Below are 21,042 nucleotides of genomic sequence, written 5' to 3'. Positions count from 1 at the left end.
TTGCACGTGCCAACAAACAAGGGGGGAATGATCACGATCTTGATGTTTTCATCAAGCAATATCGTGAGTATCATGATGGTATTGAGAAAGAATTGGAATGTTTTGAAACCCAGATTGGAATTTTGGAGAAGAAACTGAAGTTGGACCTCATGTTGATGGATAGTCGTGACAAAGCTAGACTGATGAGTGTGTTTGAGCCCATCAATATGTATAGAGGACAACATAAATAGGAGAGAAATGATTGCACTTCTTGCTTAGAAAACTACATATGAATTTCGGTTTCTGGGATTGAAGGGCATATAATTTCTAATGAATCTGGGGCATTTGAATTCCCTTCTGATGCTAGAATTCTTCATGGGTTAGTTAGTTTCTTTTTTTTTTTTTTATGGTTTTGCGTGATTATTGCTAATAATGCTTTCATTTATGCCTTTTGGATTGGTATTGATAGGTTTCATTTATCAGCAAGACAGCTTGAGTTGAAGTTGGCAAACTTTATCTTCAGTTAACCTGTTGTTTGTGCCTTAGATGTGCACTAATGTAAGAGAGATGTTTGGTGATAAATATTGAGTAATCATTTACGCATTAATTATTGGTGAAATGGGTTTTTTTTTTTGCCTGTCTGTATATATTTTCTTGTCATTTCTTTGGAAATTGATGAAGTTAACAAGGGAATGCTATGTTGTTTGCATCCCCTTGAAGTTGCAAGCCTACCATGCAGGTTAGGGGAAGTTCGTTGCTTATTGGTGAAGGGCTTGACGACAAAGGTCACATGAAGATTTGCATATTCAAGTGAGAAACTAAATGTTTATATTTTGATCTATTGCTATTCAATTCATGAATCGAATTATGTTTATACGAATACCTCTAGAACAATTGTTTGATAATAAATTTCTCTCGTTTCAAAGCAATGGACTCTCAGGGAACACATCTGATGATGTCCACCAGTGTAAGAGCATTAGATGCTTCTCCATGTTTTTCTTTTATGAGAATAAGAACTGGAATATTTCGCTTTTTTTCATTGTGTCCCATATGTTTCTTTTATGAGAATTAAGGGCTACAGTTTTTTTTTTTCTCTTGTGTGCATCACTGCTTGTGTATGCAGTGCCTGCAATAAGTAGAGATAGAACAGGGTTAATCTGCAGGGAACAAGTCACAAGTGGCTCCCTTTTCACAAACACACCCAGATAAAAAATAAAAAGAAAAACTGAGATATCATATCAAATTCAAAATATACATTATTATTTTGTTAATCAAACAGAGATATTTTATCGACGAATTCTATATAATTAAGACTAGCATGACTATACAACTTAATATAAACTTAAAGTCTTAAAATTGAGCATGACAATTAAATAAATAAGAAATTTATTAGTGCGTGAATGCATGCCTGGTGTGGAAATAATCTCTCCCTATAAAGATGGGTTTCATGCTTTTCTCCATCCAGTTTTCTCCCAAGAAGATATTCAGAAGTTTTTTGGTTTTTTAGTTATTTTATGTGATGTTTTTAATTTTTTCCTATTTAATTTAGAAAATCAAATATTTTTCCTATTTAGTTTAGTAATCTGTAATAAATTATTTATGATGGTTTTTTTCCTCTTCAAGATAGACCTAGAACGGATATAAATTGAGTTATTTACTACTTAAAAAAAAAACATTCAAATTATTAAGGTTTTTGTGTGGTAATTCTTTCTTGTATTGTTTTTGTTTGCGTCAAGTTCTCTTCGTAATCATTACCTTTGCTGTTTCGTTTCTCGACATCTTTCTTCCAAAGTTCTTGAACAATGAATCCACCAGCCCCAATTCTCCATGATTTCATGAACCTGTGGCAAGTGAAAAAGCAGATAACGCTTGACGAAGCACTCCCCACCATGGTTGATCTTCTGTTGCCTAAGCAGCAGGTCGAGGAACATATTATACCACACTTGTCAGCTCAATCTCGAGACATTCTAAGGTCAAGGAGGAGGACGAAAAAGGTTGACATTCCAGTGTATGATGATGATATAGGAGAAGGGTTCGAGGGAAGCACAGAATTGGAACTTGAGAAATCTGGTGGAGAGTACTTCCTGGCAAATTGGACGCATGTTATTATGAGAAGGCGAGCGATGAGAGGGAGACAAATTCAAGCGGGAGATTATCTTGTAATGAATTTCAGATCAGATGGAAAGTTTCATATCTCAATAGAGAAAGGATTTTGATCAAATGTAAGAAACCTTTCTAGTACGAGAGAAGGACAGATTTTTTTTTAATGAAATTAGGAAGGGGCAGCAATAAAATATTTAGTGAGAAAAGCTCCAGAAAGATATTAATTTTATTTTTATTTTTTTGGTAATTTTGGTTCATCATCTTCATTGCATTTATTAACACTTGACACATTAATCAACACCTAGATTGATTTTTCAAAACAAATTAAAGACACTTTATAAAAAGCCTACGTACTTTGATTATTATTATTATTATTAAACCTTCTCTAAAAAACACACCACATAAAACCCCTACAACATCATCATTTATTATATTCTGAAACTGTGAAAATATTTAAGGGACATCTAGTATTTATTTTATAAATTAATTGCCGCTCAAATCAACCCTAGAGTCGTGATTCAATATATATATATATATATATATATATATGCGCGCTTACCCTTGCTGGGAAAGAGATTATTGATTGACGCTGTGGCAACTGCAATGATCCAGTACATACCATGTCTTGTTTAATGCTCCCTAGAGGTTTCTTGAGTGAATAACGGAGTCATAAGTAAGTTTTGGTGGGGTAAATCGTCCATGGGCTCTGGTGGTATGTTTGTGACGATAGAGATGTGAGTTTGTGGAATGATAGGTGGGTCCTGGCATGGGGAACTTCCAGGTTAGCTCAGTCAAACCACTGCAATCTCGAGTTACTTTGGTAGCTGATTTGTTCGTCCAAGACACAAGCCAGTGGGACACGAGGCTGTCGAATAATAAATTGTTCACTAGGGAGCTGAGGTTAATCAAATATTGAAGATTCCTATTGGCGTGAAAGAGGTGGACGACAGAAGTATTGGCACTTCCATAGAGTTGGAGAATATCCAGTTCAAGCCTGGGTATAATGTGCTTAGAACTCTTGACGAGGAGCAGCAAGCTACCGGTAGTTCTAACCATCCATCAACCAACAAGGAGCTGTGGAAAAGTGTGTGGAAGCTGGGAGTTCAGCCAAAAATAAAAAACTTCAGGTGGAGGGCTACGAGGAACCTGCTGCCTGCACAAGCAAATTTGTTTAAGAAGGTAGTGACGCATTCGATCTGCAGAATTTGCGAGAATTATGCAAAGGAGACTGGTAGCAGAGAGTAATAGAAACCATTTTTCTTAAGTTTTCGAATGAAGATAGTTTTTTTTTATATGATGTTATTAGATTTTTAATGACCAAATATATAGTAGTTTGAATCCCACTAATCTGTACAAATTTTATACTCGAAGATGATATAAAATCATTTTTAAATCTCGTTTAAGTTTTTGAGATGAAGTATTTTTTAATGATCGGTGGCTCGAGATTCTTGAAAAATCGCTAGAGAAGGCAGTTGGCAAGTTTGGAAGGTCAGGAAGGAGATTCATTTTCAGAAGAAAAAAAAAAAAAACCTTCCTGATCCTATGAAGTGTGCTGCGAAGGCAATGAAGGCAGCAGCTGACTTAATTGATCTGACTATAAATTTATCTTTAATATCACTTCTCCTACCCCAATACAGCCCTCAGTAGTACTGGAGTGGTCCCTTACCAAGTGTGTCAAGGATTTAAATTGATCTCAATTCTCAGGTATAGAATTGCATAGGTAGCAACTAGCAAGTTCTAAAGACTAGGTAAGTTTAAGAGTTCTGTTTGTGATCTTTTTTAAGTTTATATTTTTTTTAGTGTTATTGTTTATAACTTATTCAATTAGAGTCTATATTCAATAATTTTTATTTATTTAATTTTTTGTAGATTTTTTTATTAATTTTTTAAATGAGTCGGGTTATTTGAGTCTTTTTATTTATTGTTTTTTGCTAAATTTTCTTTGGTTAATTTTTTAAATTGATGTTTTTTTATTCTATCCTTCAATATTTGAAATATTATTTTTGAATAATTTATAAAATTAAAATTATATTTCAATTTCACCCCTTTTTAATTATGTAATCTTTCAAATTTAATTCTTATTCTTTTGAGTACTATTTGTTTTGTTAAAATAATTTTTTAAATTGTTTTCTTTACAATTTCATCCTCCTTAGATTTTTTTTCTATCATATTTGATTTTTATTTTTTTATTGTTATCTTTCTTTTTTTGGCAAGGTTTTTAAATTTACATCTTTTTTAACGATTTTATTTTTTAAAATTAAATTAATTGAAAATTAAGTTTTATAATTAAACCCGAGTCAAGGATTTTTTATGTTGCGAGGTTTAGAGAATAGACCAGGTTTAAAAGGTTCCTCCAGGTTTGTTTATTTTTTTCCCCTTTTTTAAATTGATTTTTTTATCTTTTTATTAAGACTTTTGCTTTGTATTTTTTATTGTTTGATCCCAAGTTAAGACTAGAGTTATTAATTTTAAAGATTAACATAGGTTAACTTTTGTTTTTCTTGTTCCTTTTTAAATTGATTTATTTCAATTTCATACTTTAATAATATTTGATTTATTAAAAATTAATTTTCATGATCATATTCTCATGGGGTTAGTGTGCTTTTTTTATACTTTTTTTATTTTTTTTTAATATTGAATTATTGAATAATTAAACTTTATAATTTTATTCAGTTTATTTTTAAATAGTTATCCTGTTATCGCAACTAGATCAAAAATTTTATATCTTGATCCAAGAAGGTTCAATTAAAAATTTTTCTACTTTATTTTTAATCATATGTTTTTTTTATTCTTGACCATTTTATTTGCTAGAAATTAAACTTTAATTTTTTTTCTTTTCATTTTGCTTTTTGAGTTGAGTTATCATATTCCCATTTAATTTATTAAAAATTAATTATTAAACTATTTTTTCTGCTTTCTTTTCTTTATATCCATAGTCACAAAATTTACAAGTTCACTTGGTTTAACTATGGTTTTTTTCTAATTTTTTTTTATTTCAATTCTACCTTTTAATATTGGATTGTTGGACTCAAGTAGAGTTCTTTCTCTCTCTTTTTTTTGTTAGTTTATTTATTTTCGTTGTTTTTTAATATTATTTCAATTACTAATTGAACCAAAACCTCAGTCTTTAACTCTTTTTTCCTTTGCATTTTTTTTTAAATCAAGAAAGAATTTAGTTGACCCGCGCGCCACAAATCTAGTATAAATCCTAGATTTATAGAGTACAACGTTCATCAACTTAAATACAATGCATGAACCACCTACCGAATTTTTCCACCTTTCCTTCACCCAAAAGTAAATCAATGGATTAACACCGAGATCAGGAATATCAGATGTCTCTCTGTCAATCGCATAGCCTAACCAGCAGTGACTACCAAAAAGCTGTTTATCTGTGTTTCTGTGAACAGCATAAAAACTTTCGTGCAGTCAGATATCCAAATGATCAACGTTAATCATGCTTGCCGCATTCTGAATAAGTTCCTTGCGAAAATCCACCTAAAAAAACATGAACATGGAACATTATCACCATGGATTAGTAATAGTAATACCATCAGTTACATGATCTAATTAAAGTGATGATTGGCACTTCAATGGAGGGTCTTTCATGCATTGCTTGTAACGCGACTTTTAACTGATTTTGGCATACGAGTGAGGTGCAAATTTAGCCAAGCAAGCAATAAGTAGATACACACAAACAAGCACACATGCATAATATATACACTCAATGGAAAGGAGAGCATAAAATGCGACAACTAGTCCAAAATACGATTCCCCTGAAAACTGCTTTAGTGTTTTATTATTCAGTTGTCTACGTAGAAAAGACACAAAAGTTCCTTGAAAAATTCACAAAAAATCGTTTTATCACTGTTTTGATATATTATTAGTTTCCAATCTCTTTTGCATTTAAAAAGCTGCCCTTGACTGTTTGTAAAACTGAAAGGTCCCAAATTCAATTTTTATAAAAGAAAAGGCAATCAAACATAGTTCCTACTTCCTTGATAGCTTCTTCCAGGCCCCAGCAAGTTAATTCCTTTACTGTTTATTGTAATTTGTAACCATAAACGGACGTGTGCGCAGTATAACTAACCCGGGTACCCATTAGCGATGAAAAGACAATACTGGCCTCTGCTGCATCTTCTACTACTAATTGTTTGAGCACCCTTCGCTCTGGATCCAATGTTGTTTCCCACAGTTGTGCAGGCATCATCTCCCCCAAGCCTGTATTTTACCCACATGTTAGAATATACAAATCTTCAAATAGAAAGATATTAATAGAAGAGATCTTCCAGAAAATGTTCTCTCTCATATGAGAAGAGTAATCTTTCTTTTTTCAATGTGAATTTGGTTAGAATTGAAATTTATGCATATACTCTCTTTGAGGTTCTGAAGATATTAGGAGAGAGGGTGGGATGTATATAGGCATGTGAGGATAAGTCGGGATGGGGGCAACATGCAAAAGCTTGGCACCCTTTTCCGGATAAGTATGTCATATTGCATTACATATCACACCAAATAGATTCAGTAACATTATTTTTTTCTTACATTATATAGAACATGGAAAGGTGAGTTCCATGTCAGCAGTAAGAAAAGAATGCTCATGAACATTTGTGTTCTATAACAGCTAGTCATTAACATTAAAAAAAATGAAATGTAATAATGCATAGCTAGTTGACAGAATGAATGGAATGCAGGGGCAAGGCTCATGAAATAGACAATAAATTTGTGATCTTACCTTTGAACCTTTGAATGTTATATGATGCATTTTGAGGGAATGACCTTTGAATCTTTTTGAGTTCTGCGTCATCAAAACAATAGTAGGCCTGCTTTCCCCTCTCAACCTAGTCATGTCAATTGGGAAAATGAAAGAAACAGATTAGCTCATTTATTATTATTTAAAATCAGCTCTCATGGGATTCGTCATGTAGTCAAACAAACCTTATAGAGGGGCGGCACACCAACATAAATGCAGCCTTCATCAAATAAAGCTCTCTGTGCAAAGAACAATTCCATAATTGTGATTTCAATTACATATTTTTTAAGGCATTTATATGCTGTTCATCCCTGTCATTTATTTTATTTTATGAGCAAAAAATTGTGGAGACAAATTTCTCCAATGCCTACCTGATATCTAAAGAAGAAAGTCAACAGAAGAGTTCGGATGTGAGCACCGTCCACATCAGCATCTGTTAAGATGATGATCTTATGATAACGTAGAGCATCCTTTTTAAAATCCTCCCCCTATAACCAAGAAGATTTCCCAGATGAACTAAGAAAGCAGTTCAGAGAAGAAAACACAAAAAAGGGAAAAAAAAAACAAAGATAATAAAAATTTACCTTCACTCCAAGTCCAAGACCAAGTATAAGATTCTGGATCTCTTCATTCTTGTACATTGCTGCCTCGTCTCTTCTTTCTATATTTAGAATTTTACCCCTCAAAGGGAGAATAGCCTGCGGTAATGTGTTTCAGTGATCCATATTCTAACCCATCCCAAGTTAAAAACAGCAACACCATTATCCCAAATGAGTTTGAAAATTGGGATAATAAAACTGTTCTCGAGCATTGAGATTTGAGACATTATAGTTGATACAAGCTCATTCCCATGTGAGTTTGAAAATTGGGATAATAAAACTGTTCTCGAGCATTGAGATTTGAGACAATATAGTTGACACAAGCTCATTCCCATGAAAATGGAATGAAGTACCCCCGTGTTTCAGCAATTGCCTGCAGATTAAATGGTGCACATTTAGCACAATTACCTGAAAGCGTCGATCACGACCCTGTTTGGCACTCCCTCCAGCTGAATCTCCTTCAACTATAAAAATTTCTGCAAGCATCAAAGAACAAAATTAAATAACATGTGAAAAGACCAATGAGATCAACAGATTTGTATTCTGAAAGTTCCTCCAAACTCAACACAGAATATGGTTTTATCCTACCTAGCAAATTAGTAATGCTTAGAAGATTAACCAACAAAAATGTCCACATCTTGTTGAAGTGGGTGCTAAAGGATCATTTAGAAACTAATTGATGGCAATGGTTGACTTTTAGCATTATCAGAGCCATGGAACTGGCTTCCAAAAATAAAAGACATAACTGGACAATCTTGATCACCAACAAGCAACCAAAGATACTAGCATAAACAAACAAACAAACAAACTGTAGGGGTGTGGAATGATTACCATACCAATGATGAATCATAATGCAAATAACTCACTCTGCTGCATGTTTAAGTGCAAGCTCTCAAGGATCTTTCTTAAACTAGTGTGTCAGGCAATTAATCAGTAATCCAACCATGTTGGTAACTGATAAATGCTGTCCACGTGATTGAACAAAGGCAAGACCACTCAAATGGAGTGAAAAAACAAGATGTATGATCGTTACAATTAGAATTTCTTAAATCTCAGGAAGGTCAAACAAGTTTCATATTAAAAGAGCAAAAAGAAAAGAAAAAAATATATATAGAACAGCTACCAGATTCTTCAGGATCTGTAGAAGAGCAATCAGCCAGTTTTCCTGGAAGAGATGATGATTTCAATACACTTTTTTGTCTCACCAATTCCCTAGCCCTCTTTGCTGCCAAAGCTGCCTGTAATAAGAAAAATAAAAAATCAAGGTTTAAGACCAGCAGAAACATGACATCTGAGTTCTTAGAAATGACATTTTTTTTACAGAATGATGAGTGATTCACAAGAGATAATGAAGAACAAAGAGTGCTAACAACAAAGTTACCTTAAGAGCATTTAGAGACTTTGACAGGATTGACTCGAGAGCATCAGGATGCAACTCCAAATATTCAGTAAGGTACTCCTGAATGGATTGCTCTACCACTTTCCGCACCTCCGGATTTCCCAACCTTGTCTTTCAGACATGGAGAAAAGCCAACAATGGAATATATAAGCAACTTAGGAGCCTGGCAACACCAACAATAAGTTGGAGAAATCATCAGTACCTCAAGAAAATTATGATGAATGGGCATACCTTAGTTTGACCTTCAAACTCCGGGCTTGGAACTTTGACAGAGATAATACATGTCAATCCCTCCCTTACATGTTCACCGCTTAAACTCATATCCTTATCCTAAAAAAAAGGACAAATCCTTTATCATAGTGAATACAACTACAATCAGCAGTGCACCCCATCAATAATGGCATAGGTGTTCAATCAATTGAACTACATCAGGTCTTTTTATTCAAATCTGAAATGCTCCATGGCCCAAGACCATGTTTTGAAAGCATCTTATGCCAAATGAACTAGGTCTGTGTTCCATCTTCTGATTGTAATAAGATAAGTTTGCATTTGGAACTTTATCTTTTACATGAAGGGCAAGGCAGATTATAAAATTTTTAGGAGGCAGAGGTAAATGAACAAAGAGAAATGGAAGAGGTGAGAGGGAAAACCTCAAAGATAGTGACTAGGTAGCAAAAAAACAAGAAAATGGATGAAGAGATTCAAGAGCGCCCAACAACATGCCAAAAGGGAAGTACCTTAATGACCTTTGACTTTTTCCCAAGGTTATTGAGAGTTCTTGTTAATGAAGCCTTTACACCATCTATATGTGTGCCACCATCAACAGTGCGTATGCTATTAGCATATCCCAGGATTGTATCTGAGTAAGCATCAGAACACCTAGGAAAAGCATGAGAGAAGTCAAATCACACAGGTTATCAGAGGAATGGCAATCAATAATATGTAAAAAGTAGTGTTCCATGCAACAATTTAGAGACAAGAGACAATAACATCCATTATGCATGTGGACAGGAAAACAATATTGAGAAACAGCAAATAAACTGGTAGGTAGTAGTTTACCATTGGAGAGCCATATCAATTGCAATTCCATCTACTTCTTTTCTGAAACCCAGAACATCATGTAGAGGTTTCTGGATCAAATAACCAATAGTCAACATCCTATAAAACATATAGACATATCTGAATGAGGTAGCCATATCCATATTAGAAATGTTTTTATGCCATGTTCTAATAACCTGGTGTTATTAGGATGCCTCATATTTCAAGGAGTTGCTAGGTAAAAGACATAACCCAAAGGCAGATTATTGTCACTCGCATGGATTAACAAAACGTCTCCACAGGGTCTACCCTAACAAACCAATAAAATGCATGAAAAGCAAGTCCCATCTTGGACTCCAAACCACTCATGTTTATCAAAACGCCCACACCATGTCTCAACCTACCAGGCACCTAAGTATGTGTATGTGTCAAGAAATGTAAGGATAGAATGTGGTTTGTCTTCAATTGACATGGCCTTGACATCACTGATCTAAATCTATGATTTATAAGCAATTCACCAACCATAACCGTCCACTTAGAATGGACAGGGCAGATGGAGTATGCCTCTTAATTGGCCAAAAGAAAGTCATAGAGTTTGTTTTTTTGCTCTTATTTCCCCTTGATAATTTTCTTTAGTCCTGGATTATAAATTATTAGAACCTAAGTATCATCTTTCTCCCACCACGGTTTATAGAAGGCTCTGAGTTTGCCAACTTGCTAAAAGAGAAATTATAACAAAACAAGAAAGTAGGAATCACAATAACAGCCAAGATTGTTGGTCAAGAATCAATGGTACCTTATCAGTATTTAGCCAATTCACATATTCAACCAATCCACCTGCATAGAAATGTTCATCGAACTGATTCTTCTCCGGATCATTATCCTCTTTTTGCAAAGAAATAGTCAGCTGCAAAGGCAAATCAAGAAGTGTCAGCATTGCAAATTGAGGAAGAAGCATTGCATCAAATTTCTAAACCATCCAGCCACATGAAGAGAACAGGTTAGCCAGGATCAATTATACCCAAATAGAAAACCCATTTGTGATGAAAAATAAAAGGTTGAGATCAAAGCAACAATTCAATTACAAGTAGAAAACCAATTCATGATGAAAAATAAGAGATCAAAAGGATCAAGGTTGACATAATTACAAGAAATAGTTCTACCTTTGGGTTTAAAAATGCAAGCTCCCTAACCCGTCCGGCTATCGTGTGGTAGTCAAACTGAATCTCAGTGGTGAATACTGCAAAAATATAAAGGAATCAACCATAAGAAAATAGACTTCCAGATTATTATTTTTTTAAAGGAAGAATATTGTATTAAGAAGAGTAGAAAATATGCTTTTCACTATAAAGGGGGGAAAACGTAAAGAAAACTGAAGGGAGAAGTGCAGCCCAATCGTGTTGAACACCAGAAACTCCTCTAAAAGCCCTTGAAGCATTGCATAATGAAGAGGTAGTATTCTATCCCATATTGTAAACTAACATTAAAAGCTGGGGAATGAAGCATAGAATAACAACCATCAAAATTATAAGTTTTTCTAAAAGTTAAGGATAACCTTCTTTGTCAGGCCAAAATCTGATGTGAGTCCCTCGACGTTCCTTTGATTCTACTGGAAGTTCATGGCATGTTAGAGTTGTTGCAGGGTTTCCACGAGAATATTTCTGTTGGTATTGCTTTCCATCACGCCAAACTGTAACTTCTAATTCCTGTGATTTGAGACATGACAGATTTTACAAAATTCAACACTTTCTCCGTTGAGATTATTGATAACTAAGAAGGAAACCTTAGAAGAAAGTCATAGCATGACATGGTTAGTGAAGAAGCTCAGAAAAGAATAAATAAAAATTCCCATGCATCTCCATTGTTGCAAATAAGGAAATTTCATTTGCTACAAAGGGAATCCCTCAGACATTGCCTCAGAAGACTTGTTTCGCAGATTGCTTTAAGCCCATGATAATGATAGTAAAATTTTACAAAATCTGTTTCCTTCTTAAACTAATCCACCTTAAGGAAATGAAAAATTAAAATGTAGCTCAGAGAGAATCCAAAATCTAAGAAAAATCATTTTTTGATGAAAAATGACTAAAAAAGTTTAATTCATAACAGAGTGCACACCTCAGACAAGGCATTGACAACAGATAAACCCACACCATGTAGTCCACCAGAGACACTATATCCACTATTAGAACCACCAAATTTTCCACCAGCATGCAGGACCTGCAAAATATAAAAGAAGAGTACTTTTGAACCATAATCTATTACATGAAAATAAGAGGAAGAAGAAAGAGGAAAAATTGCAGTAACAAATTATATAAACTACATTAACATTTACTTGAATGTTTAAACTATAATTTTTTTAAGTACAGATTTCATCGAAAACTCAACAAAATGCAAATACCATGCTCCTATCAAGCAAAAAATGCATTCAGCACCTTAAAACCCTTATATATGTATGATGGATAAAAATATTCATAGTTTAAGATGGGCAGATGCCCATGCATTTTACCGTTAACACAGTCTCCAAGGCAGATTTCTTTGTCACTGGATGCAAGCCAGTAGGAATCTGCAATGCAAGTAAAACAGAGAAGCATGTTATCATAGCAATAAAATGCACAATGAAAGCTGGCATAAATGACCAGAGCCTCTAAAACAATCATCAAAAGAAAATTATTGTTATTGACAAATAAGTAAACTTCTAGAAAAAGATGGTAAGCACTAAAACTGAATTTGAAAAGTGAATGCAGGTGCATTGAAAAAAAAGAAGAATGGTTTGGAATGACCTCTTGTCTTATGATTATGTGTCATTTAGGTCCACATAAAATGAAAAGACAATAAATAAGTAACGTAATGGTTTATCACACTTCAGTCACAAAGGTTTCAGCTCAAAAGGCACATACTGAATTATACTCTAACAAGTGCATCAAATTGTTCATAGTCACATTCAATAGCATGAACTAATAATATTCTCCAAACTAATATTCTCTCTAACCCACACAAGCCCTGGAATAGATTGCAGATCGCTGCCTAAAAAACAATAGGAAAGTAAAATGCATATCCATACAAGGCAAAGTATATTGGAAGTTTATAACTAGATGAAAAATACAAATGCCATATCCTCTTTCCAGAATACATACTTCCATTATGCAAGTTAATGGCAATAGCTAAATTAACAAAAAAGTCTCATACCCCACGCCCATTGTCAGTAATGCTAACAGAATTATCCGAATGTAGAACAACATTTATTGTTGAAGCATATCCTGCTTGGGCCTCGTCAACAGCATTATCCAATATCTCATAAACCTATTAAGAAGAACCGATTAACAAAAAAAATAATCTTGTTTCCAGTTTACCTAAGATAAACTGAGCAAAGTAGAAAATAGCATCCACAATGACAAAAGAAAGGTCACAATAGAAATCACCAGATGATGCAAACCACGTGGTCCTGTACTTCCAATGTACATCCCTGGCCTTTTCCTCACAGGCTCTAATCCTTTCAACACCTAGACATATCAAAACACAACTTTTCAAGCCCTCTTTATAACAAAGCTTCCATTGCTTACAAATTACTAAACAATGACTTGTTTTAATGTAATTTTTTACCTGGATTTGATCAGACCCATAAGCTTTCGAGCCCGCGCTTTCTTGTTGCGATTCAGTTGCCACGCTAGTAGACATGAAAGCTCTTGGTGAAACCCCATTTTGCACCAAAAATCTACTTGGAACCCTCTTCGCTGGAAAACTCACCCTATAATTACATAAAAATAAATGAACAAATAAATCAAAACTTTAAAGTTCAATTTTTAAAACTCTAGGAAAAAACAAAACCCCACTTCCATTCAAAAAAAAGTTTAAAGTTCTTAACTTATATTAAATTATAACAAAAACCCATTACTTTTTTCCTCTACTTTCCCATTTTTCCACCAACAAACGAACTCAGAAGCACCAAAAACGAAATATCTACTTCATTTTTCTCTCGTTTTGTAGGGAAACAAACAGAAACCAAACAATAAAAGAAGAGAAACAAATGAAAGAAAATACCTTGAGTTGAAGGAGACTGAGGGGCGGGAGAGAAAAGAGAAAGAGTGAGAGCAAGAAAAAGAAGAAGAAGCCATGGAAGCTCGAAGTAAAGAGAGATAGTGTCTGCTGCTGTTATGAGGTTTTAGAAGAAGACGCGCCATTGTTTTTTGGTTTTATTTTTTTTAGAGAGCCGTAGGCAGTCAGGGAGTCTCTCTTTTGTAGATAAATAAAAAAACTGGTCGATTTTCATTTCCCTCCTCCTCCTTGTGTCTGAAATTCTTAGGGCTTCAATCTCTAGCAACTCGTATATATAATGTGGCCCGTTGGGACCAAGGCAGTGAAACCAAGTTCGGGCTTTGAAATAAAAAGGTGTTGGGCTGGTTTGGTTCTTAACAAACAAGAACAGTTATGGATGTATTGTTCCTCGATTGAGAAACTGACTCAATCACCGAGTCATTGAGTAAATTCTAGGGTTGTTTGGCCAATTATCTTTATTAAAATATAATGGAGTTATGTTTTTCTCTTTATATATACATGATTGGATTTGAATAGATTTTGATTAAGTAGCTAAATTATTAAAAACATGATCAAATCAAATAAATTTTATTAGGTTAATAATTTATTCGATTCAATTATAAATTAGATCGAAATCAACTCTAAATCCTGAAATATTTAAAATAATTTATAAAATCAGATCAAATTTAATAATTATAATTTATAAGGTAAATTTTACTTATTGTTTCGAAATAGAAAAGACATGTTTTTCTATTTTAAAAGAAAACAAAGATTCGTTTTAAAATTGGCTTTGGTGACATGTTTATTTGAGAGCTTAAATATGTTACATGGTTAAAAAGAAATAATAATAAAAATATTAAATAGTTTTTCTTAGAAAATGAAACTACCAAATATTTTAATTATTATTTCTTTTTAACCATGTATACTTAAAATAAAACAACCGAAGTAAGTTAATTTTAAAATATTTATTATTATTATTATTAGCTATGTAATTAAATATTAATTAAATCTCCTCAACTTCTGATGGTGGTTGCTTTAATTTTGTCCATCAGGCAACCGTAACTCTCACGTGGACTTTGGGACACAGCGAGTTGTATTCATAAATTTTCCAGAAAAAGGCTCTCCACTGTCACACAAGAATCCATTGTAAGTCCGATGTGTACAGTCGATGAGAGCTCGACACACAGCCCTAGTCGTGGTTTTAAGAGCTTCGCCACCAGATACCAAGACGGAAGGAGGAGTTTCACCGTAAAAAAAAAAAAATTGGATTTTCTTGGAGCAGTGGTTACGATAAAAGGACAGTCTGCAAGAAGCTGAATGATGCAAGGATCAATGGTGATTTTTTTTCATTTTTTTGTTTTCACAGCAGAAATATTTTTGGACAAGTTCTTTTGGTATAAAGTATTTTTCAAATCAAGATTTAAATAGAACATTCGTGTGTAAACTATTTCATCCTTTAAAAAAATATTCTCATACAGCTTTCTAAAAAATTTGCACCCACCTTCCATGATAATAATAAAAGAATTATTAAAGGTTTATATATTCATTAAGTTTAAAATTTATAAAATTAGTTGAGGTAAGAATAAATTAATCCAAATATTTATATTAATAATAAAATAATAATAATACATGACAATGATGATAGATTAGGAAGGAGGTATTTTTAAAACAAAATTTATTAAATTGGGGATGCTCAACATCAATAAAGAGACAATTTAATTATTTTTATAATCAAAGACTAATTAATTAGCTTTAATGAATTATAATAATTAAGTTACAATTTAACGCTGAATTAAGCCTGTTTGTTTAAAGTTTTCAACCTTTTTTTTGTTCAAAAAATCAAGTTGAGTAGATTAAATAAACAGGGTGTAAGTTAGACATCTTTTAAATAACTCATTGTTTATTTAAGTTTTTCAATAGATTAAACAAACAGGATCTTAGTTAGATATATTTTAAACAACCCACCGTGGATCTAGAGAAATTTATGGTATTATAAAATAATTAATAGTATCTTATTAATTACTATTTGAAATGAACTTTAAAGAAATAAATAAATAAAAGTGGGATAATAAAAATAGTATACAATTAAGTTGGATAAAATGTAATTAATTTACAGTTAAGTAATGATGATTTTTAGTTAAAAAGACCACTCTTTAATTAGTGAAGTGACATGACAGGTGAAACACCTTAGTTGCCATTATACCTCAAAAGAAAGAGAAGAGAGAGAGAGAGTGAGAGAGGGACTTTGTGTATTAAATTAATGGCACACTGACCTTAAGACTCTTTGATGTTAATAATGTTAATACAAAAATATACATGACAGGATGTCCCTTGGAAACCTGGAGTCAGCTTCAGAAATGGAGACAGAAGAACAAAAAAACGGCGAAAAAACATATTGACTGCAAATCCGAATAATCAAGCATGCCCTTGTCTGGTCATTGTCTCACTGTTGCATCAATTGCCTAAGAATTTCTTGCACTCCTGGAATAAATCAAGTATTAAAAACAAATAATTTCAGGAAAGTTCTTTACTGGAAAATGCTTTGCTTTGATGAGCTGCTAGTGAATTCTCCACGAGACAAAGATCAGGTGGAGTGTACCAAGCATAGAATTTGAAGATTTTAGGATGAAAAGATTTCAGTAATTCAATTTTGCACTTGTTAATCTCGGTTCTCATTGGATAATGAAGAAAAAAAGCAGTAATCATGTGGCGACACCTATCTTTATGCAGAGCAGACTAGCAAAAAAACAGTGTCCCAACTGCCCCATATCGTATGCAATCCAGATTAAAACTCCATTGCAAGAAAGAATATTACCTTGAGGAGAGTAACTGAGAAGCCCTGGGAGCACTGCCTCGTCGCGTCCTGTGATCATGCTCCTTGCTAACTCGCATAGCAGCAACTTCTTTTTCCATGGCAGCGACTTCCCTTCGCATCTTTTTCCCCTCAATTTCCATTGCTTTGTTCAATGTATCGACCTTCTTTGCCAACATCTAATTTATCCATGTCCAAAACAGCAAAATAAATTACTGATGGATGTTAGAGAGGAAGTCCTTGGGAGATGTAAAGGGATGGCTATATTCAATATTTCCTCACCTCAATTGCATCATCCTTGTCCTTAAGGCTTTGGTCTTTTTCATGGCAGGCTCTCCTCAGAGTTATAACCTCTTTCTGCAACATATCATACAAAACTCCTGAAACGTAATCTTCATGCTCTGATTTTGATTTTTTAATTGATGTTTCATTCTCAATCTCTCCAGTCTCAGTTCTCTCAGTACTTTGATCAGAGGCTTTCGGAGGTCCATTATCTTTACCAGCTGCACCTACAAGCAACTTATCATCTAGTGATCTACTACCTCCATCAAATGATCTCGATGACATCTTAGCATGTTTCAATAATGTGACAGCATTGTTGGGCCGTAGAGAACCAGCTTGTGAATTTGGGGCTTTCCTAGATAAATAGCCATTGGAGGACAATCTGGAAAAATTCTCCACTCCACCAAGAGATTGACGTCTTGAAGGCCCGTTGCTTGTGTTTCTTCCTTCACGGGAAATACTATTTGGTGCTTTAAGCCTTTCCTCCAAAACCCTGAATCTTATTTGGTATTTTTCCTAAGCAAGCCATCAATCAGTGTACTGTTAGTAGTGGTTGATGGAGCACAAAAGGAGATAGTTTAACAGAATGGGTTGACTTACTTTTAATTGTGCTTCGGCCTTGGCAGCACGCTCTGCAACTGCCAATTTATCACGAAGTTGTTGCATTTCCCCCTGGAAGAATACAGAAGATTGCGTGATCAAATATAATACAGTCTTGCATTATCCCCCAATTCCCCAATTTTTTCTTGAAACAGGTAACCGAGCACTTATTAAACTTTCAACACACGACATCCCAATATATTTGCAAATTTGAGAACTAGGCAACGAGCTATGGCAGCAGTTAACTGTATGTCAAGAGAAGCCTCTTCCCGGTTGAACTGTTTTCAGGGTTCTGGTTTTGCTTTATCCCTAGTAATGGAAACTCATGAAAAACTTTTCTTAAGGTAGAGCCTTTGTTTGTCTACCAAAGAGGGGCAAAGATAGAACGTGATCACTTTTAATCCTGCCATGTGTCAAGAAAGAAATTTGGCATATCTGTATTGGTCACAAACCTCCCCCTCCCGTTAGTTGATAATTATAACCAAATAAAACAGATTTTTTTATCCAATTCGAATTCACTTATTTGTAGTTATTATGCTAAATTATTTCAGAGATCCATAACAGAGAACCAAAAAGGGAGATTGAAATAGTAAGAAACCTGAAAAAATCTTCTTTCTTCAAGCCATTGCTTCACAGGCATAACTTTGTCATTACCGTCTTTCCACTCATTCGCAACCACAGTGGCTACCCTGTTCGCAGAGACCTTTGCACGAGCTACTTCCCGTTCCAAAGTTTTTCTCTCCCCCTGTGTCAGCTTAAAAGTCAGAAGCACTTCGGAGAATTTGTGATAAACTCATAGCAACCATCAATATTGTGGAAGAAATGAAGTCCCGAAATTAAAAAGTAGTGGTCATTACATTCATCTCCTGTAATTTTCGCTGGTAATCACGCACGGCATTAGCAGCAGCACCTCCAGCCAAGACAGCCTCCTCAAGCTCACGAACAGTTTGCATCAGCTTTTCAACTTCAGCGACCTTTTGCCTATGCATTTTGTCTAGGATTTTGTTCTCCTCCTGCAAGCATGCAAAAAATGTTAAACTGAATAGTCTGCGATACCATTGGCAGTTCATGGAAACTACCCTCATTTTCATGAACAGCCTGCACAAGGACAACTTTAAAAGATGAACCTGGCATATCTCAATCTGCTTCATGAGCTCTTGATTTTTGTTTTGCAGGTCATCAACCAGGGATGCTTTCACCAGAGCAATCTGAACAGTTCTCTCAGCCTCAAGTAGAGCAGCTTCCTTAGCTTTTGTGAGCCGATCAAGTGCTTTATTGTCATCTTGCAATTTTGCTACCTAAAATATCAAAGATCATGCATAAACAGAAACCCTCATCAGCATTCATTTTAGAACACGAGACAAGAAATTCATGACAACGTTTCACAATACTACTCTCAGATCCATATCTAATATTAACTATTTTCTCCACGAGTTCAAGATATACCTCAAGTCTGGCCAGCTTAAGTTCTGCCTCCAGTGGAGCAATGATGGCCTCAATAGGAGGCATTTCGTCATCTTTTTGAGCAGCATGGACTCTTCGTAGCGTGGCTTCTGCAGCAAATTGTGCAGCCAAAGCTGCTTTTTTCTCATCATTTATTTTCTTAATCTCAAGGTTCTGCAAATGATAATGCACTCCTTATTTTAAGAAGAAAATGACTTGATCAGCTTTTCAGGATGCAAACCCAATAACTTCAGAATACCTTGTTTTCCAAAAGAGCTTCAGTAGCTTTAAGCTTTTCATCCACTTTATCTAGCTCATCAGTAAGCTGACATAACAAAATCAAAGAAAGGAATAAGCATCTTCATTCCTTGCAATGTCTATGTAACTACATATCTTTCATCACATCAAACTCTAACCCATTGACATTTCCAACATCTGGGATCTAAAACTCCACCTTTCAACAGAATATATTACACATAACCATTAAAGCAAACAAGTAAAAAAGCATTGACATGTCAACATATCAATTGACACAAAACTCGCATTCTCAATGTCTTCAAAACATGAACTTTTAAGCTAATTACAGGCAGTGAAGGAACTCGCCCATATTTATGCTCTCAAAATCAATGCAGTTGGCGATACAATGAGCAATGCAAACTTCAATTGCTGATCTAAAGAGCAAAAAACTCTGAGGGGCCTGGATATCAATATATATCACCTCTTCGACTGCCTTCTCTTTCGATCGCTCCGAATTCTTCAACGATTTGATTTCCGCAAGTGCATCTCCCAATTCCCTATCTTTATCTGTAAATACAACACACAATATCCCACCATTCCTTCATTCTCTATTTAAAGCCATCACTAACTACAGTCATTGACACAAAAAATGAACCCCTGTTTTTATTACAAATTCACACATTGAGTCGTTTTTTTAATTAAATACAGTTTAAAGTTCTAATTTAACAAAAATTCAACTCCAAGTTCTGTATTATTCTTGTTTCAATTTCTCTAACATCACCAAACCCAATCTAAATTCCAACAATAACAAAGAAAGTAAAAATAAAAGTTACTTTATCGAGAATGCAGAGCGATTTTCCCGACAAAACAAAAATTTTCCGGTAAAATGAATGGTTATTATCACCTCGAAGTAGTTTAACACGAAATGCAACTCCAAATTCTTTACTATTATTGTTTGAATTTCTCTAATATCATCAACTCCAAAAAAAATTCACAAGTTAGGTTAATTTTCTCGAGAAAACAAAACTTTTCCGCGAAAAACAATTAATGATTATTATAACTATTGATACCTCGAAGTTCGTTTTCGAGGCGGTTAAGTTCGACGCGAACGGGATCGGAGCCGTGTAAGAGAGTGATGATTTCATCGACATCAGAGCCGGCTCGAGAGAGAGCTGTAATACTGTTCGAGTTGTTGTTCACATTTTGCTTGCCCGGCCTCCGTGACTTGAACGAAGCCGACGTTGTAAGTGTCGGCTTCGGAACAGGATCGACTTCTCCGTTGCTGATAATGTGGCGGTGGTGGTTACTTGCCATTAGAGAAAAAGAAATGATCCGGTGTGGCTCAGCTCATGTAAAGATGGCTTTTAGTGATTAGTGAAGTTGGAGAGAGAAAGCGAGAGTTGAGGATTAATATAGAGGGGATTAATGAGGGAGGGTGGGGGTTTAGGCGGGGGTTTAAATGAGAGAGAGAAGCTGGTTATTAATTAATTAAAAAGCTGTTAAGACCGTGAGTAAGAGAGAAAAGGATACTGTGTTTTGAGTTTCCATGCCTTTAAATGCACCTCCACGTCCCTCTGCTTAACACGTCGCTACGAATTGGATAAAGATAGTTGAATTGATTTTTATAGTGGTGGTGTTCTTCAGTTTTGGTTCGTGTAAATCAAGACTGAATTTATTTTTTTTATTAAATTAGTTATCTGTATATAAATTGCTAAATTTAAGATATTTTTTTAAAATATTTTTTATTTGTATCTAAATTATAAATAAG

At 34.4% G+C, this 21,042-nt stretch overlaps 2 protein-coding genes across 4 annotated transcripts; both read right to left on the bottom strand.

Annotated features, from left to right (window-relative positions):
• Positions 1 to 5,202: 5,202 nt before the first annotated feature.
• Positions 5,203 to 14,152, bottom strand: LOC133676510 (DNA gyrase subunit B, chloroplastic/mitochondrial-like). Its single transcript, XM_062098188.1, has 21 exons — positions 13,907 to 14,152; positions 13,469 to 13,613; positions 13,288 to 13,368; positions 13,055 to 13,168; positions 12,375 to 12,431; positions 11,984 to 12,085; positions 11,424 to 11,574; positions 11,032 to 11,108; positions 10,665 to 10,775; positions 9,890 to 9,960; positions 9,568 to 9,709; positions 9,062 to 9,160; positions 8,813 to 8,941; positions 8,555 to 8,669; positions 7,840 to 7,907; positions 7,417 to 7,530; positions 7,204 to 7,320; positions 7,018 to 7,071; positions 6,815 to 6,920; positions 6,170 to 6,300; positions 5,203 to 5,577 (listed from the first exon to the last, which is right to left on the bottom strand). Exons 1-21 carry the CDS (start codon positions 14,044 to 14,046, stop codon positions 5,509 to 5,511), a joined length of 2,193 nt encoding a protein of 730 aa, XP_061954172.1. The 5' UTR covers positions 14,047 to 14,152; the 3' UTR covers positions 5,203 to 5,508.
• A 1,992-nt stretch (positions 14,153 to 16,144) lies between these two features.
• On the bottom strand, positions 16,145 to 20,708 carry LOC133676482 (microtubule-associated protein 70-2-like). Of its 3 annotated transcripts, XM_062098152.1 has the most exons (12): positions 20,345 to 20,708; positions 19,756 to 19,841; positions 19,297 to 19,362; positions 19,041 to 19,211; positions 18,722 to 18,892; positions 18,452 to 18,607; positions 18,193 to 18,339; positions 17,595 to 17,666; positions 16,995 to 17,510; positions 16,843 to 16,891; positions 16,716 to 16,811; positions 16,145 to 16,381 (listed from the first exon to the last, which is right to left on the bottom strand). In XM_062098152.1, the coding sequence occupies exons 1-12, from the start codon at positions 20,586 to 20,588 to the stop codon at positions 16,344 to 16,346; spliced, it is 1,812 nt and encodes a 603-aa protein (XP_061954136.1). In that variant the 5' UTR covers positions 20,589 to 20,708; the 3' UTR covers positions 16,145 to 16,343. The 3 variants fall into 3 exon arrangements, with proteins under 3 accessions (XP_061954136.1, XP_061954134.1, XP_061954137.1); XM_062098150.1 differs by having other exon boundaries at positions 16,716 to 16,891; positions 20,345 to 20,707; XM_062098153.1 differs by lacking the exon at positions 19,756 to 19,841 and having other exon boundaries at positions 16,716 to 16,891; positions 20,345 to 20,570.
• Positions 20,709 to 21,042: the final 334 nt, after the last annotated feature.

This window comes from Populus nigra, chromosome 17, assembly GCF_951802175.1.
Source record: "Populus nigra chromosome 17, ddPopNigr1.1, whole genome shotgun sequence".
NCBI lineage: Eukaryota > Viridiplantae > Streptophyta > Magnoliopsida > Malpighiales > Salicaceae > Populus > Populus nigra.
The sequence above is the reverse complement of the archived record's forward strand: the minus strand, read 5'-3'. Positions and strand labels throughout refer to the sequence as shown.

Coding starts and splice junctions, on each gene's coding strand:
- LOC133676510 (XM_062098188.1), bottom strand. CDS start 14,046: ATGGCGCGTCTTCTTCTAAAACCTCATAACAGCAGCAGACACTATCTC. Junction 12,432..13,054: donor TTACTGACAATGGGCGTGGG/GTATGAGACTTT, acceptor CTTGCATTGCAG/ATTCCTACTGGCTTGCATCC. Junction 9,961..10,664: donor ATTGGCTAAATACTGATAAG/GTACCATTGATT, acceptor TATTTGATCCAG/AAACCTCTACATGATGTTCT.
- LOC133676482 (XM_062098150.1), bottom strand. CDS start 20,588: ATGGCAAGTAACCACCACCGCCACATTATCAGCAACGGAGAAGTCGAT. Junction 18,893..19,040: donor TTAAGCTGGCCAGACTTGAG/GTATATCTTGAA, acceptor TTGATATTTTAG/GTAGCAAAATTGCAAGATGA. Junction 17,667..18,192: donor AAGAAAGAAGATTTTTTCAG/GTTTCTTACTAT, acceptor GTATTCTTCCAG/GGGGAAATGCAACAACTTCG.